Raw genomic sequence first — 15,904 nt, 5'->3', positions numbered from 1 at the left:
TAAATCACAGCCAAATATTTGTGAATCGGTCCTCTGACTATTGTAGACTTCAAGGAGTACTTTTTAAACCTTTATGATTTGCCGAAAATTGTAAATCTGTACCCATGCGTGAGATTAAACCTCTAGCTTCAGAGGAATCATTGTTTAAATAAGACTGTGGCTCTCACGCTTGTGGTGCTTTGTGAACAAGAGCACCACTTCACAGACTTTCATGACATTACTTTGGACAGCCAGGGTGTGGGCTTTTTAAATACGGTTCGAAATTAGTTCCATCTCTGCAAAAACTGTAACTATTGAATCATAAAATTTGTATTATTACTGCTGCATGGCTAAATACTTATAAGGTCCCGTAGGCGAGACTGAATGCATTGCAAATGCTTGTTCTCACATGTAAGAGATTGTAAAGGTGCCCTGAGTTTGTGATTTACCTTGTAGTGGCCTGTAAATATACTCAAAATATGGCAATATTTTTTCTAAATAATGTGCAATGCAAAAAAAGAATTTTTTTCTTCTAACAGCACAACAGACGTTTTGCTGTGCTAAGATTATAACCATCTCAGCTTTAAGAAACCAAAAAAGAAGAACATATATTTGTTTCTACCACAGTTTTGCAATTTTCTAAGTGTTAATCATTATTAGAACATTGGAATGTGGAGAACTCCATTGTAGACAATGGAGTGCTCCATGCTTCTACGGGCCGGTAAAGGCCCGCAGAGCAACATTCCAATGTTTTACAAAAGCCTCTCGAAGCTCGAGGGGATTTAAATCCCCTCGAGCTTCGAGAAGCCTTTGTTTAATTTATTAGAACATTCTGCCCTCTAGTGGCAGAATGTTCTAATAGCCTTATAGCCCTTCGTAGCAGGGCTATACCGCTATTAAAGTCCCGCTGCTTTTGTTAAAGTCCCTCGCCTTCGGCTCGGGCCTTTAACGCTGCAGCGGGCCTTTAATAGCCGGTATAGCCCGCTACGGCGGGCTATAAGGCTATATTACCTATTTTTGAGGGACCTACCTACCTGAAATGTGTAGGTAAAGCAGGTATGAAACCCATAGGTGAATCCAGTAAGTTAAATCTTTATGAAAACTAAACAAAATTCTGAATTCATTTAGGAGTCATTTATGTAGATTGCTTAATGTTCCCTAAAAACACTAAATGTTTTAATAGAAGATTGTGAATGTAAGGGGGGAAAAAGAAAAACAAAAGGCAGCAAGGTTTTTAAATGTAATTTTAGGAATGAAGGTCAGCTACGAAAGTAATATACCGTTCTATCGGCTTAACTCTTTATTTGCAAATAGAGTGTTTTGGTTGTATACAAAAAACAGTGGTGCCTAGAGCTAAAATAAGCAATACCAAAGGGAAAACCAAGTGAGTTCACATCGATTTTTCATTGTGTGCTGATTTTGCATCACTTAATGATGAAAATTCTAGTTGCAAATGAGTTCAAACAAAAGCTATGTGTTTTTTTAAATGTACCCAAGACTCAAAGTATAAAGATGTGGGACATTTTTTGTCACTCCTAATTTTGTATTACCCATAACGTCAGGTGAGTGCGACGTTCCTTTTTCACCCTAAAAATATTTATTTATAGCGACTTACAAAAGGAAACCACAAATTAGAAGAAATTCAGTAGATAATACACAGTATCCTACCATTCTGCTGTGTTTTTCACACTTCTCCCAATAAAATGGTACCCTACGTATGTTGGGGGGTGGTGATGTACCTGGACAGGAGAGGCCTGACCAAGTGCCGAAACTGTGACCTATTGAAGTCAGTGTAATATCAATTTGGCATTGACATGGTTCCAGTGTTTGTCTGTTCTGTCACGTGAGATGGATTCACTCACACAGTGAGGCAATTCAGTGTTTTCACCCATACTTTAACAATTGAAAGGCATGCTGGTTATAAAAAGCTGGTGGGATCCAACGTGGATTCCCCTGGGTCCCTAGATTTCAGAAGTGCGCAGGCTTACTACAGCTCCCTGGGTGTGATGCATATCCAGCCACCATACCTAATAGAACCTGAGAAGTAATTGGGGTCGTGTTAGACATTGTTTTGACATTTTCTGGGCTTTTTTAGTTAAGAAACCATGCAGAGATTCACACATGCTAAATCACTCTGGATTGCCCCAACTCTCTACGTTTAAGAAATGCTAGGCGTTGGTAGGTTTCCTTGACGTCCTGGAGAACCCAGGCTCAAAAGACGTCAGATATACCAGTTCTGAAATATTAAAACCAAAACAATGATTCGGTATTCTCAAAACATTGATTCAGGTTTTATCTGTACATCCTCACTGTGGTATGACAATGCACATCATGTCAGGGAAGCTTCAGCATTTGACTGTCCACCGAGGACATTTCTTTTAAATGGGGCAGATAGAGCATTGAAATGTAAAATATTCAAACACATTTATGTGAAACTAGGCTCTTGGAGGCCACTCATGAAATATTCTGGATTTCTCAGTGTGCCAGTCATGCCTCACTGTTCCCATGACTGTTGCATGTTTATCTACCACAATAACATTTTGCGCATCTGCTGCGTTTTTTCAGTTCAATTCCCCAAGAAAAATGTCTGCCAAACATAGGTGTTAAAAACGTAATTTCACATAGTCTATCACTTCTGATAGCATCCATCTACACTTCAAAAAATGGCTTCCTATCGCTTTTCCAACTTGCCCTTTCAAGTAAACTTTCAATCATGTTGCGACTGAATTTGTACATCAGACTAACAGAATGGATGAATGAATATAGTACTCCTGGATCACAGTCTTCTCCTCACACTGCAGAGTTAGATAGATTGTGCAGGCCCATACTCCAGGCTCATACTCCAGTGCTGTTGCACAGGTTATTTAGCTGGACAGCAGAGGGGTTCCAAACGTACAGACAGGCAGCAGTAGTGATTATCAGTAACATTTCTGCTTCAAATATATATTTGAACATTGTAATATTTTGACTCAAGCTATCATAACATGTCAGTTTAGGAAAATAAACACACTTCGCTAACAAATATACATTTTTCGTTTTTGAAAAATAATCTCTTGCCAACTCATCATTGTCCTGAAATACTGCATTTTCATTTCTGGTATCAAAATATAAATGTCATTTTTATCAAGTACTCACTTGTACTATAGCCTCACGTTGATGGTTACTTTCTGGTATATCTGTGTATCACCATCTCATGCCATGGATACCTACACATTGCTCAGAATTGCAACTATAGTTATATTTTCAGCATTAAACTAAGGGCGTGGATGATGCAATGGATGTCCATAATAGGCCATGAATTAACATCACTATGCTAGATGCTAAATTCCATCACGTGTGCGTACTGTCATGCCTTGTATACACACATTATTCTTGAAATTAAACTGTATCAGAGCAACTAGGAGTGAATATCATGCTATGGATGCACACAGTTTTCTAAGTTTCCCCCACATTATTTCAGCGTCCGCATTTTGCCTGGGGAGAGTACTGGGTACAGCCAAAATTAATATTGAGGTTAGACATGCTGCCATGAATGCCCACAGTTGTAAAGAATAATCACCATTATGCCACGCAGTATTTTACAGTAGGTGACATCATGCCATTGATACAGCACATTTTACATATTGAGCACCATATTGCTGGTCCGAACCACATTTTATCAGTTTAGCTAGGAGTAGACTTTGGAACTCTCATCACACTGACATGCACATACTCTCAGGCACAGGCACAAGCAGTCATGCACACACTGCATTTGAGACCAAAAGGTATTACCTTCCACTAGTGCCCTAAGTCCCACTAGCATCCCGATTTGCACGAAGGCTCAGCTTGCTTGTCACATCCAAGGGTCCACCTTATCTGTGCTGCGTGTGGGTGAAGCATCCAGTACAGTTGGGTAATAAGCCTGGCTTGCACAGTAAAACAAGCATTGGCATAGCCAATAGGTCTCGCCTTCGGGGCCTTATAAGTGTTTAGGCAGAGCTATTGACTTTGCCAATGTGTTTAAGCTGTGCTGTAGAGAAGTGTGGCTGCTGTGCAGCATGCTGAAAAGTTGTAATAAAAAAGTGCCAGAAGCATTTTTGTTACCAAGAAGGCATTATGTCAAACAGAACGACCATATTAAAAAATGTATGTACAATAAAAAGTTTCCTCATTTTTCTTTTGTTCTTGCAATGCTTGTTAAAGTATTTTTTTGAGGGGGCATAAACAATTGGAGGTTGAAGGTTATGAACTAGTACCTGTATTATAACACTAGCAGCGGCCAGACGCTAGGGGAGAATCAACAGATGGCAGATTCCGAGAGCAGGCTGAGGTGTGTTGAGTGATGTTGAGGTGGTAGTGGTGGTGGTGACTGGTGCTGAGACGATGCTGAGGTGATGCTGAATGATACTTAGGTCTTGCTGAGTGATGATGATGTGGTGGTGTACTATTGCAAAGGCGATGCTGAGTGATACTGATGTGGTGTTGAGCGATGTTTTGCTGGTGCTGAGTGATATTGTGCTGGTGCTGAGTGATGTTGTGCTGGTGCTGAGTGATGTGCTGGTGCTGAGTGATGCTGTGGTGGTGCTGACTGATGCTGTGGTGGTGCTGAGTGATGCTATGGTGGTGCTGAGTTATGCTGTGGTGGTGCTGAGTGATGCTGTGTTGGCCGTGAGTGATGCTGTGGTGTTTCTGAGTGATGCTGTGGTGGCGCTGAGTCCGTGAGAGAGAGTCCGTGAGAGAAAGTCCGTGAGAGAGAGTCCGTGAGAGAAAGTCCGTGAGAGAAAGTCCGTGAGAGAGAGTCAGTGAGAGAGAGTCGGTGAGAGAGAGTCGGTGAGAGAGAGTCGGTGAGAGAGAGTCGGTGAGAGAGAGTCAGTGAGAGAGAGTCAGTGAGAGAGAGTCAGTGAGAGAGAGTCAGTGAGAGAGAGTCAGTGAGAGAGAGTCAGTGAGAGAGAGTCAGTGAGAGAGAGTCAGTGAGAGAGAGTCAGTGAGAGAGAGTCAGTGAGAGAGAGTCAGTGAGAGAGAGTCAGTGAGAGAGGGTCAGTGAGAGAGGGTCAGTGAGAGAGGGTCAGTGAGAGAGGGTCAGTGAGAGAGAGTCAGTGAGAGAGAGTCAGTGAGAGAGAGTCAGTGAGAGAGAGTCAGTGAGAGAGAGTCAGTGAGAGAGAGTCAGTGAGAGAGAGTCAGTGAGAGAGAGTCAGTGAGAGAGAGTCAGTGAGAGAGAGTCAGTGAGAGAGAGTCAGTGAGAGAGAGTCAGTGAGAGAGAGTCAGTGAGAGAGAGTCAGTGAGAGAGAGTCAGTGAGAGAGAGTCAGTGAGAGAGAGTCAGTGAGAGAGAGTCAGTGAGAGAGAGTCAGTGAGAGAGAGTCAGTGAGAGAGAGTCAGTGAGAGAGAGTCAGTCAGTGTGAGAGAGTCAGTCAGTGTGAGAGAGTCAGTCAGTGTGAGAGAGTCAGTCAGTGTGAGAGAGTCAGTCAGTGTGAGAGAGTCAGTCAGTGTGAGAGTCAGTCAGTGTGAGAGAGTGAGTCAGTCAGTGTGAGAGAGTGAGTCAGTCAGTGTGAGAGAGTGAGTCAGTCAGTGTGAGAGAGTGAGTCAGTCAGTGTGAGAGAGTGAGTCAGTCAGTGTGAGAGAGTGAGTCAGTCAGTGTGAGAGAGGGAGTCAGTCAGTGTGAGAGAGTGAGTCAGTCAGTGTGAGAGAGGGAGTCTGTGAGAGGGAGTCTGTGAGAGGGAGTCTGTGAGAGGGAGTCTGTGAGAGAGAGTCTGTGAGTGAGAGTCTGTGAGTGAGAGTCTGAGAGAGTGTGTCTGTGAGGGTCTGTGAGTCTGTGAAAGTGTCTGTGAGTGAGAGTCTGAGAGAGTCTGTGAGTCTGTGAAAGTGTCTGTGAGTCTGTCAGAGAGCGTCTGTGTGTGTGTCTGTGAGTCTGTGAGAGAATGTGTGAGAGTCTGTGAGAGAGTGTCGGTGAGTCTGTGAGAGAATGTGTGAGAGTCTGTGAGAGAGTGTCGGTGAGTCTGAGAGGGTGTCTGTGACAGTCTGTCTGTGAGAGAGTGTCTATGAGAGAGTGTCTATGAGAGAGTGTCTATGAGAGAGTGTCTGTGAGAGAGTGTCTGTGAGAGTCTGAGAGAGTGTCTGTGAGGGTCTGAGAGAGTGTCTGTGAGTCTGTGAGAGAGGGTCTGTGAGAGTGTCTGAGCGTCTGTGAGAGAGAGTCTGTGAGAGAGTGTAAGCATCTGTGAGAGTGTCTGTGAGAGTCTGAGAGAGTGTCTGTGAGAGTCTGTGAGAGTCTGAGAGAGTGTCTGTGAGGGTCTGAGAGAGTGTCTGTGAGTCTGTGAGAGAGTGTCTGTGAGAGTATCTGAGCATCTGTGAGAGAGTCTGAGCGTCTGTGAGAGAGAGTCTGTGAGAGAGTGTGAGCATCTGTGAGAGTGTCTATGAGAGAGTGTCTGTGAGAGTGTGTGAGTGTGTGTGAGAGAGTGTCTGTGAGAGTGGGGTAGAGGTAGAGGGGTAGAAGAGAGGTAGGGATATATAGGCAAATGAAAAGGAAGCTATCGACTTAAGGAATGTGAAAGAAAGCTCTCCTATCTTGAAAGCTGATTACAAGTATCTCCTGAGAAACGCGGCAAAACTTTCAAACCACAGAGTCGTTTGAAAGTTTCGCCGCGTTTCTCAGGAGATGCTTGTAAACACGAATAACCTGATTAATTTAATTTAACAGTTGGCTCTGCCCAGGATTGCTTAGTAACGCAAATGACAAGGAAGCTATCGACTTCAGGAATGTGAACGAAAGCTCTCGTATCTTGAAAGCTGATGACCCATGACGAGAGAGGAAAGCCATATGGCGCCTCTGCTCATAAGCACGCGCCCGTGCGCTTGACCGCAAGCTCTAGGCCACAGTGGTAGCATTTTCTGAAGCCCTTACTAAAAGTCCCGCCAGACAGCGCATGCGCTGGCTCAGGCGAGACCTAAAAAAGCAGGACTACCAATGCAAATTCCACCACAGTTGAGCATCCTAGCTAAGGACAATCTGCTAATGAGATGTATAATTTGGTGGGCCAATGCTACAGGCTGTAGCAGTCTATCTCTACTGTCCTTTGGGAATGGTGAGTGATTGTGAGTAGTCACACAGGTATCACAATGTTATTAAGTCATACGTGACAGCCTCTGCCTGGCATTGGCCTGACCCCTCAGTGTTTGTTAATGATTGCCTCATTACTCCTACTCATGAGCACCTTTGATCAGTCAGCAGAAAAGTGTCTTACTTTTCAAAAATAAGTGCCGTGCTCCCCATTTTTTTCTCATGCACAGGGCTCCACTGCATCTTGAGTCTAGGTTCATACTTTTCAAACAACAAAAGAAATTATTTGTTTTCAAAACAATATTTGAAGAAGTGTTGTTTGACAGTTGGTAGCGTTACCTCTCACACCCTAATAAAATGGTAGTTTCCTTTCATGTGAATATCTTGTACGCAGACCATGATTTCAAACATGTAGATAAGCCAATAGTGTAGATTTGTATAGAAAGTCTTTATAACTTACCTTACTTTTATGTATTGTTAAAGGTTCCTGGATGCCTTAAATACTATTTTGGAATTGTATCTCTCTCGGATTCCTTCTGTGGAGCTACTAAGAGTTGTCTATTCCTTTTGCATAATGGGATACTTTCCACAAACGCCTCTAGACCAACTACTTCAAGAGGATACACTCAACGAGCTACTAAACTCAGGTAAGAACCCCTGTGATCCAAATGGATTTAAAATTTTAATTTTTCAGAAACTGTAGAAATTAAGATGAGTTATTAAGGAGGCCTGTCCACTATTCTTACAGCCGCTGTCTGGACAGTCACCTTTGGGTCCAATAGCTTTGTGGTTATTAATATTTTTTGTCAGATGTGCCATGCCTGCTTTGCCCTGAAGTTGAATGTTCTTGTGGGTTGTCCTTTCCAGACCCCAAATATTTAGTCTGTTTAAACTCCAAATTATTTTAAGTTTGGGTGTGTGCTCTACATTGGGTCAACCAAGTTTCTTATTTCTTGCTACGTAAAGGATTTTCACCTTTTCTTAGATTGTGGTCCTCCATATAGAGAAAGGATCGTAGTGTGACAAAGGTGCGGCTTAAAAGTAAATGCCTCATGTCTTGCTCTTAAATAGGAAAACTGATTTTAATACTGCTTAATTATATCACATACACATTACATAGTCAAATGGGCGGGGGTCAGCATTTTGAACATTTTGTAGTTTCCTGATGAATTTGTGTGTGTGTGTCTGTCTCTGTCTCACGTGCACCTGGAGAGTGGGGCGAGACTGCGATTCAGCAGCATTCTGAAATCCACAGAGGGGTTTTCGCTGACGCTACTGCCACTGCTGCAAGGCTGTGCAGCATTTTTGCAGACAGCGAAGAAACGGGCACTGGTAAGCGGGTGACACCAGCAGCAAAGCTTATACGGTTGTTGGAGGTAATATCTGAGGCAACTCTACTCAGCGCTGCGGAGGTAGCGGTGGGGGTAGCTACTACCAACCCCATACCGAAGGCAACCTGCGGGCGGTCAACCGGTACTGCGACCGTGCTCAAAGGTCATATGCTTAGAGGGACTGACTCGGCGATAACCAGTAAACACGGGAAGTATAAAGTAAAAAGATTTGGGGCATTTTCTCCGGCACCCAAGTTGTATGGAACAACTGGGAGAGCAGACTCCATCTGCAAACGACATTCCACAAGGAGTATACTAACATTAATGCGCAAATTGGACATTTTTGAGTCTTTGGCAGATAACATGTCACAAAGCGGCAAACTAGGAGCCCAGAGAGCAAGTGAATTATTAAATGATAATTCAATGCCATTAACGATATCATCACAAGGAGAAGAGAGAGAAAAATAAACATCGAGCACTATCAAAGATCTTGAATACACGCTGGTAAAGGAAGTAAACAAGGAGATGGGAAATGACCCCCTCAATCAACCACCCTTCAATCAATCAGGGAATTGTAAATCTACTCACTCGTCAGGGTCTTAAGGTGCTGACGGGCGTAATGTGGCTGCTGATCCATCTGGATGCTGGGGGTTCTGTCGAAGAGCTAGATCTTGAGATCCTTCCTGAACTGGGTCAGCGACTGGTATTGCCTGAGGTGGAGAGGCAAGTTGTTCCAGTTCTTGGCGGTGAAGTAGGAGAAGGATCTTCTTCTGGTTCTGGCCTTGCGGATCTGTGGGACGGTGGCCTGGGCCAGATTGGTGGAGCGGAGGTGTCTGGTAAGTACGTGGAATGAGAGGCGGGGATACAGATATCCTGCATTATGGAGGTCTTTATAGGCATGTGTGAGAAGTTTGAAAGTGATTCTTTTGTTGACTGGGAGCCAGTGGCGCTCTGAATGGAGTTCGATGATGTGAATGTGGCAGGGGATGTTGAGGACCAGTCTGGCTGCGGCATTTTGAACGTTCTGTAGTTTCCTGAGGAATTTCTGGGTGACGTCGTCATAAATTGCATTGCCGTAGTCTAGTCTGCTGCTGATGAGGGCTTGGGTGACCGTCTTTCTGGATTCTGTGTTGATCCATCTGAATGTCTTTTGAAGCACGCATTGCTTGTGGAAGCATGATGAGGATACGGCATTGATCTGGCAGTTCATTGTGAGCGAGGAGTCCAGTATGATGGAGAGATTTTGTGCATGGTACTTTGGGTGAGGGGGTTCCCAGTGTGGCGGGCGGGCCACCAAGAGGTTGTCTCAAGCTGAGTGGGTGGGTCCCAGGAAGAGGACTTTGGTCTTGTCCGAGTTGAGTTTGAAGCAGCTTTCTTTCATCCAGGTGGCGACGGCCTTCTTACCGCTGTGGAAGTTGTTTCTAGCAGCTGTAGGTTCGTTGGCGAGGGAGAAGATCAGCTGGGTGGCATAGGAGACAATTTTGAGTTTGTGGCTCCTGACGATGTGTGCGAGTGGGCCCATGTAGACATTGGAGAGGGTGTGTGTTAGAAATGGGATTTCTGGTCGGCTAGGGCATGTGCCAAAGTCATGCAGAAACCACCAATCTAGTCAGGATAAGGGAGTTACACTCCTAAAATAACCCCTGCTCACCCCCTTGTTAGCTTGGCAGGAGCAGTCAGGCTTATCTTAAAAGCAGTGTGTAAAGCATTTGCACATAACCAGCATTAATGCAGTGTAAGCACTACAAAAGGACATCACACCAGTTTAGAAAATATCCAATATTTTTATGTATTTCAGACAAGACCAAAAACGATAAAAATCCACAATGCAGTACTTAAAAATCTTCAATTGTCAATATACGCTTGAAAAATAGTTCCTTGATGTCCATAGCTCTGTCCAGGGCAATCACGGCGTCGTAAGCAAACAAATCCAAACAGTTCTGGCTGACTGCGGCGTCGCAGGCCAGCTACGGTGTCAGGAACACCCGCAAACAGTACCTTTTAGACATGCAGGGATTCTGCGACCTCTTGTTGTGCTTCCGAAAGCACGGCATCCGCAGGCCTCGGTTCCGGAGGTTGGTGCAGGAGTCGTCAAGGCCCTTGAAGTCACATGCGTTGCAGGTCAAACTCCCCTCTGTTGAAGTCAGGAGTGCTGGTGTCGGGTGCTGCGGTGCGAAGTACAGCGGTGCGGCGTGTGGTGCCCTCAGGTCACCGTGCGAGCAGCGGCTTGGTGGCGGTGTCAGATGGCGTCGCCGGTGAGACCAGGGGCGAGGTGAAGGCGGTGCTCGTCGCGGTGCTGGCAGGTCACGGTGCAATCAGCGGCAGCGTCGTGGCTGAAGCGCTGTCGTCAGCTGACGAACTGATGTCGATGGTACCGGCATCGATAGGCTAAGGCTATGGTGCGGGATGAGGGCGGTGCGTCCTGTAACTTTATGAGCGGTGCCCTCGAACCACGGTGCAAGCAGTGGTGTAGATGTCGGCATGGAGCGGCGGTGTCGGGGATACCAAGGCATCGTCGTGAAGGGAGGCGGTGCGGTGTCCACAGGTCGCGGTGCGATCAGCGGCTCGGTGACGGCATCAGCAGGCATCGTCGGTGAGACCAGGGTCGTGTTGCGGCGGTGCCCTCTGCGGTGCCTTCAGGACACGGAGTCAGCAGCGGCGTTATAGAGGGCGTTGGATTGCTTTTTCCTCTGTTGCAGCACAAAACACACAGTCCCCAGTGCTGAGGGCAGAAGAGCTTGCAGTCTTTGCTGTTCCTGAGACTTCTTGAACAGGGGGCAAGCTCTACCTCAAGCCCTTGGAGAATCTCTCAAAAGTAGATTGAAGAAAGTTCAGTCCAGTCCTTTCACTGCCCAAGACGGAAGCAGCCACTGCAGGCCAACACAGCAAAGCACACAGCAAAGTGGTAGTTCCTCCTCAGGGCTTCTCCAGCTCTTCTTCTTGGCAGTCTTCTTGATCCAAAAGAGTTCTAAAGTTCAGGGGTCTGGGCCCCAATATTTATATCACAAAATCCTTTAATCTCTTAGGCAGAGAGTGTCTGTGCCCAGCCAGAACCAGTTCTGCCTTCTCTGTTGTGACTTCCTGGCAGGAGGTAGAGACAGCATGGTCGGTCAGAGGCAGACTAGGCCCTTTGAGGTGCAAGGAAATCTCCTCCCCCTTCCCCAATTGCAGCCCAGGCCTATTCAGCCCTTTCATGACCCACCTAGACTATATCGAGCCACTCCTGCTCCCCAGCCTTCTGTCATCTAAAACCCAGACATGCAATCCACATTCCAGTAGAGGCACACTGGATGACTGAGCAAGAAAATACCTACTTTCTAAAAGTGGTATTTTCAAACACAGAATGTAACTAGCATTGTCAAGGCCAATAGGTCTCGCCCTTGTGAAGTTATATATAGCCATACATCACCTGTTAATAATCCAGTCATTCCCATGTTTTAAAGGAAGAAATTGTAAACCCAATTAATTACTGAGCAAGTGGTGCATTATCTACATATTAAAGTATTGCGTTTCCTTACTTATGCTGAGTCCTACCTGTTCAAAACTAACAACAAAGGAAAACAAGTGAAAAAGCAATAAAAAAAGAAAAAAATGTCGCTGTCTAAAGGTGGCATGCATATGCTTGGAAAAAAGTAAAATTAAACCTGTTGCAAAAATAAATTGTCAATGGAAGCAGCACCTGTGCTGCACTTGTTCAAAATATCCAGAGTCACACGGGATGCAACGCATCAGATAGGGCAAGCTGAGAGTGTGCGTGAGTGGAGAGTCCGAGTTGAAGAGAATGTGAGGGTGAAACAGTGTTTGTGAGATAAGGGAGTGTGTGTGAAAACATGTGTGAGAGAGAGATGTGTTTTAGAAAAATGTGTATGGGAGAAATGCGTGCGTGAGAGAACTTGGGTGCGTGTGTTGAGAGCGTGTGTGTGATACACAACTTGAAAGAAATGCGTGCATGAGAGAACTTGAGGCGTGTGTTAAGAGAGCGTGTGCGTCATAGACAACTTGAGAAAGAGTTAATATATATGTTTGTGTGAGAAAGTGTGTGCGCAGCCCATGCAGGAACTGCGGAATCGCCCCACCACGAACATGTACACCAACAAACTACTAAGCCCCCCCCCCCCCCCAACTCACCACACACAAGGGAGTTGTAAACTCTGCTCCTTGGTGTACAATGGGTGGCAGTTACAGGTTGTTGGCGCCGCTCCACGGGTCTCAGCCTAGGTGCCCTGTGTTTCGCGTGAAAGTAATGCCACCCCCAGGGGGCAGATCCTGAGCGCCCCCTGTAGGGCATCTCCGCCACCACTTTACGATATGGGGGGTGTGGCCGAACGCAGAAAAAGTCGAGATACGTGTACAGTACTAAAGGCGTTCATCTGTCCTCTGCCTTGTGCATGAATGGAATATAGTATCATGGGAAAGAAAAGAAACACGGAGGAGTGCTGAGAGGTATTAAAAACAAGAACCAAAGTTTAGAGTTTTTAGTGAAAAACAGAGGAAACACATGGAAAAAACGAAAGAAACGAGTAGAAGTCTGAAGAAACGACGAGAAAGAAGAAAAGTAAGAAATTGTAAAATAAAAAAGGAAATAAAACGGAGGAAATTAAACAAAAATCGCTCTGTGATGTCTGGCCTCTTGGCGCTCTTAGGTTGTTATTTTCTACTTTTCACGCTGTCCCCGCCCCCCCTTTCTACCAGGTTTGTTGTTCCCCCTTGACCTGGTCTAACTTGTCAATTATGTGGCAACAATGCTTTAGCCACTGGCCCCATCCGTTTCCCATCCGTGCATTCCGATGCACTTTTGATCCCTTTGTCACTGGCAAACATGGCTTTAGAATGTTCACTGAAAAATTGGTTCAGCTGAGATGTATGTCTGATTACGCTTATTTTGCACACATTACCCACTGCGGGATATCCTGGCGCACAGATTGAACCAGTTAACCCAACTGCTAATCCCAGCATCCCCACTTCACCAAAAGTGTGTGATCTTGAGCAAATCCGTACGTATCACTAACCTGTGTGCTATGGCTGGAAGTGATGTGAAAAAAAACTCACTGCTAATTTGAAACTGTGTCCAAATAATGGAAATGTACACTACTACCTTGAAAATAAATGCTACCACCAAACGTCAACAAGATACGTGTGGAATCAGACAATCGAGTTAACTTCCAAAGTGCTGCCTTGGACGTGAACACAAAGCACAATCACAAAAAGTATTGAGAAAATGATTCAAAGAAGTCTGTTGAGAGAAGCATCATAGTTTGGCTGAATTCCAGTAGGTAACCTCGCTGGTGGTAGCCCAATAGGAGACGTTAATAAGTAACGGCATGCCCAGGAGTGGTGCACGCTTGTGCCAGACGCAGGTGAAAAACCAGCGCTGACCACCATCGCGCCATCTGTTTCCAATTAACGCGAACACGATAATTGGAAACAGATGGCATTGATGCTCGCTCCCGAGCAGCCTAGGCCAGGGAACAAAAAAGACGGGACAATCACCCGCCTTAGATCAATTGCGTGCTGTCTTTTTAAGAAATACGCATGCACAGGCCAATTGCGGGTTAATAATAAAAAAAAAGCGCACAAGCGTGTGTTCTGAGTTCAAAAGCCCTTACTAAATGCCTCGCAGGGCAGCGCATGCACGCTTGCTCAGGCGAGACCTAAAAATAGCCTTCACGAAAAGAGGCATCTTTAGATTCTGAGTTCAGGCATACTAAACTTTATTTTACTACCTAATTCCCCAGCCCAGTTATGTTTTTAAGAGGTTATAAACAAACTCCCCATTCTGTCCTATGTGGAACAGGTAGCCTTGCAATAGCAAAAAACTAAATTGGCCGTAGTTCACTATCAGGACATGCCACACACACCAGGGCATGTCCTACCTTTCACATACACTGCACCCGGCCCACAGGGATACCGTGGGCCTACCTTAGGGTTGGCTGACATGTAAGAAAAGAAAGGTGAGGGACTGGCAAAAGTGTGCACTGGCCAAGTCGACATGGCAGTTACAAACTGCGCGCAGGCTCCGCAATGTCGAGTTTGAGTTACCTTTTTCGGGCCGTTCGTGTGGGTGGCACAATCCTGTGCTGCAGACAACCAACGGCATTTGATTCACAGGCCCTGGCACATGCAGTGCTCTTTACTAGGGATTGACACTTAAATCAAACAGGCCAATCATGGAAACACCAATCCAGAACACATTTTACCACAGGAGCACTTGCACTTTACCACTGATTAGCAGTGAGAAAAGTGCGCAGAAACTCTAAGCCAGCACAAACAGAGTCAGAACGGGAGGTCAGAAAGCAAAAAACTCCGGGGAATCACACCAAAATATGCCAAGCCTAACAATGTGCAAAAGACGCACAATTGATGGACGGAATGCAGAACAAATCAAAACATTCACCCCCAGTCAAGAGATCTGGGTTAAATCCATCATTCTTTTGCTCACCATGACACCCCAGTTTAGACCTGGCCATATGCAAATCAGTCTTGACCCTGTGCCTCATGGGAACAGTTGAGCCCGAACTGCCAAGCCAGGTCCTCCCTGGACCGTAAACAAGCATCCTAGGACCGGTTTCGGGGTTTCACCCCTCTTCAGCCAGGATAGCTTGATTCCAGTGGCACAGTGACAGTTTGGCTCAGGGAGGAGCCCTGGGGCACTCCGCTGCTGATCTCTATGGGTTTTGAGAGGAACAGTGGTAGCCTGAGTCGCTGTGTTTGACCAGTGAGGCAGGAATGGATCCAGTCAAGGGCCTTGTCGACGGATGCCGGCATCGCGGAGTCTCATGATTAGGGTGCACTGGGAGATGGTGTCGAAGGCGGCCAAGAGGTCCAGAAGGATGGAGGCTGCCGTTTCGGATTGGTTGAGGATGAAACGGATGTCATCGGTGGTGGCGAGGAGTGCGGTCTCAGTGCTGTGGTTTCTTCGGAGGCCAGATTGGGAGATGCCCAGGACGTGGTTTGCTTTGATGAACTCGGAGAGTTGGTCGTTGAAGGCCTTCTCAATGACCTTGGCTTGGCTTTGAAGTGGAGGAGTATATTAAAAATAAGAGTGTCAAGGGGCTTGAGAATTCTGATTATGTCTACTTTAAATGATCTAGATGAGGATTGAATCTAGCAGCGGCGAAATGACACAAATTTTCTTTTAAATTAATGTGAACCCTCATAATTTGAACCCTCATACATGCAGAAAGAAAACTGGAGAAGGTATTGCAAGAATTAAAGATCTGGAACAAGAATTACAGAAACGTAATGAATGAGGAAATTAAGGGAGCTTTGGAACTAATGGAGAAAAAGATCAGTAAATATGAATTGGAAGTAGAAAAGAGAAAGGCAAACAAATTTAACAGGGATTGAATAGATTACGCCAGTGGGCGTATCTACACGTTTGCCAGAAAATATGATTCCCTAAGAAACAGAGTTGTGATGGATAAGTTCACAGGTTATGCAACTTCAGGAACAGTGGACCGCTGTGATGAAAGATCTGCGGATAAGGATCTCAATGTCTCTACTCTGGATTTTTCATGGGAAATGCCACTAGTACAAATTACTTTAATAGGGAAAGGGACCATC

General features: G+C 45.4%; 1 protein-coding gene across 3 annotated transcripts in view; it reads left to right on the top strand.

The window, feature by feature from the left end:
* FASTKD2 (FAST kinase domains 2) overlaps positions 1 to 15,904 on the top strand; it is a 307,901-nt gene that overhangs the window by 221,629 nt on the left and 70,368 nt on the right. For all 3 annotated transcript variants that reach the window (XM_085648896.1, XM_085648894.1, XM_085648895.1), the window contains one exon: positions 7,494 to 7,657. In XM_085648896.1, coding sequence (XP_085505022.1) covers positions 7,494 to 7,657 — 164 coding nt within the window. The remainder of the gene's footprint in view (positions 1 to 7,493; positions 7,658 to 15,904) is intronic.

The sequence above is a fragment of the Triturus cristatus genome, chromosome 3_2, assembly GCF_964204655.1.
Source record: "Triturus cristatus chromosome 3_2, aTriCri1.1, whole genome shotgun sequence".
Classification (NCBI taxonomy): Eukaryota; Metazoa; Chordata; class Amphibia; order Caudata; family Salamandridae; genus Triturus; species Triturus cristatus.
This window is presented reverse-complemented; position numbering and strand designations above follow the sequence as displayed.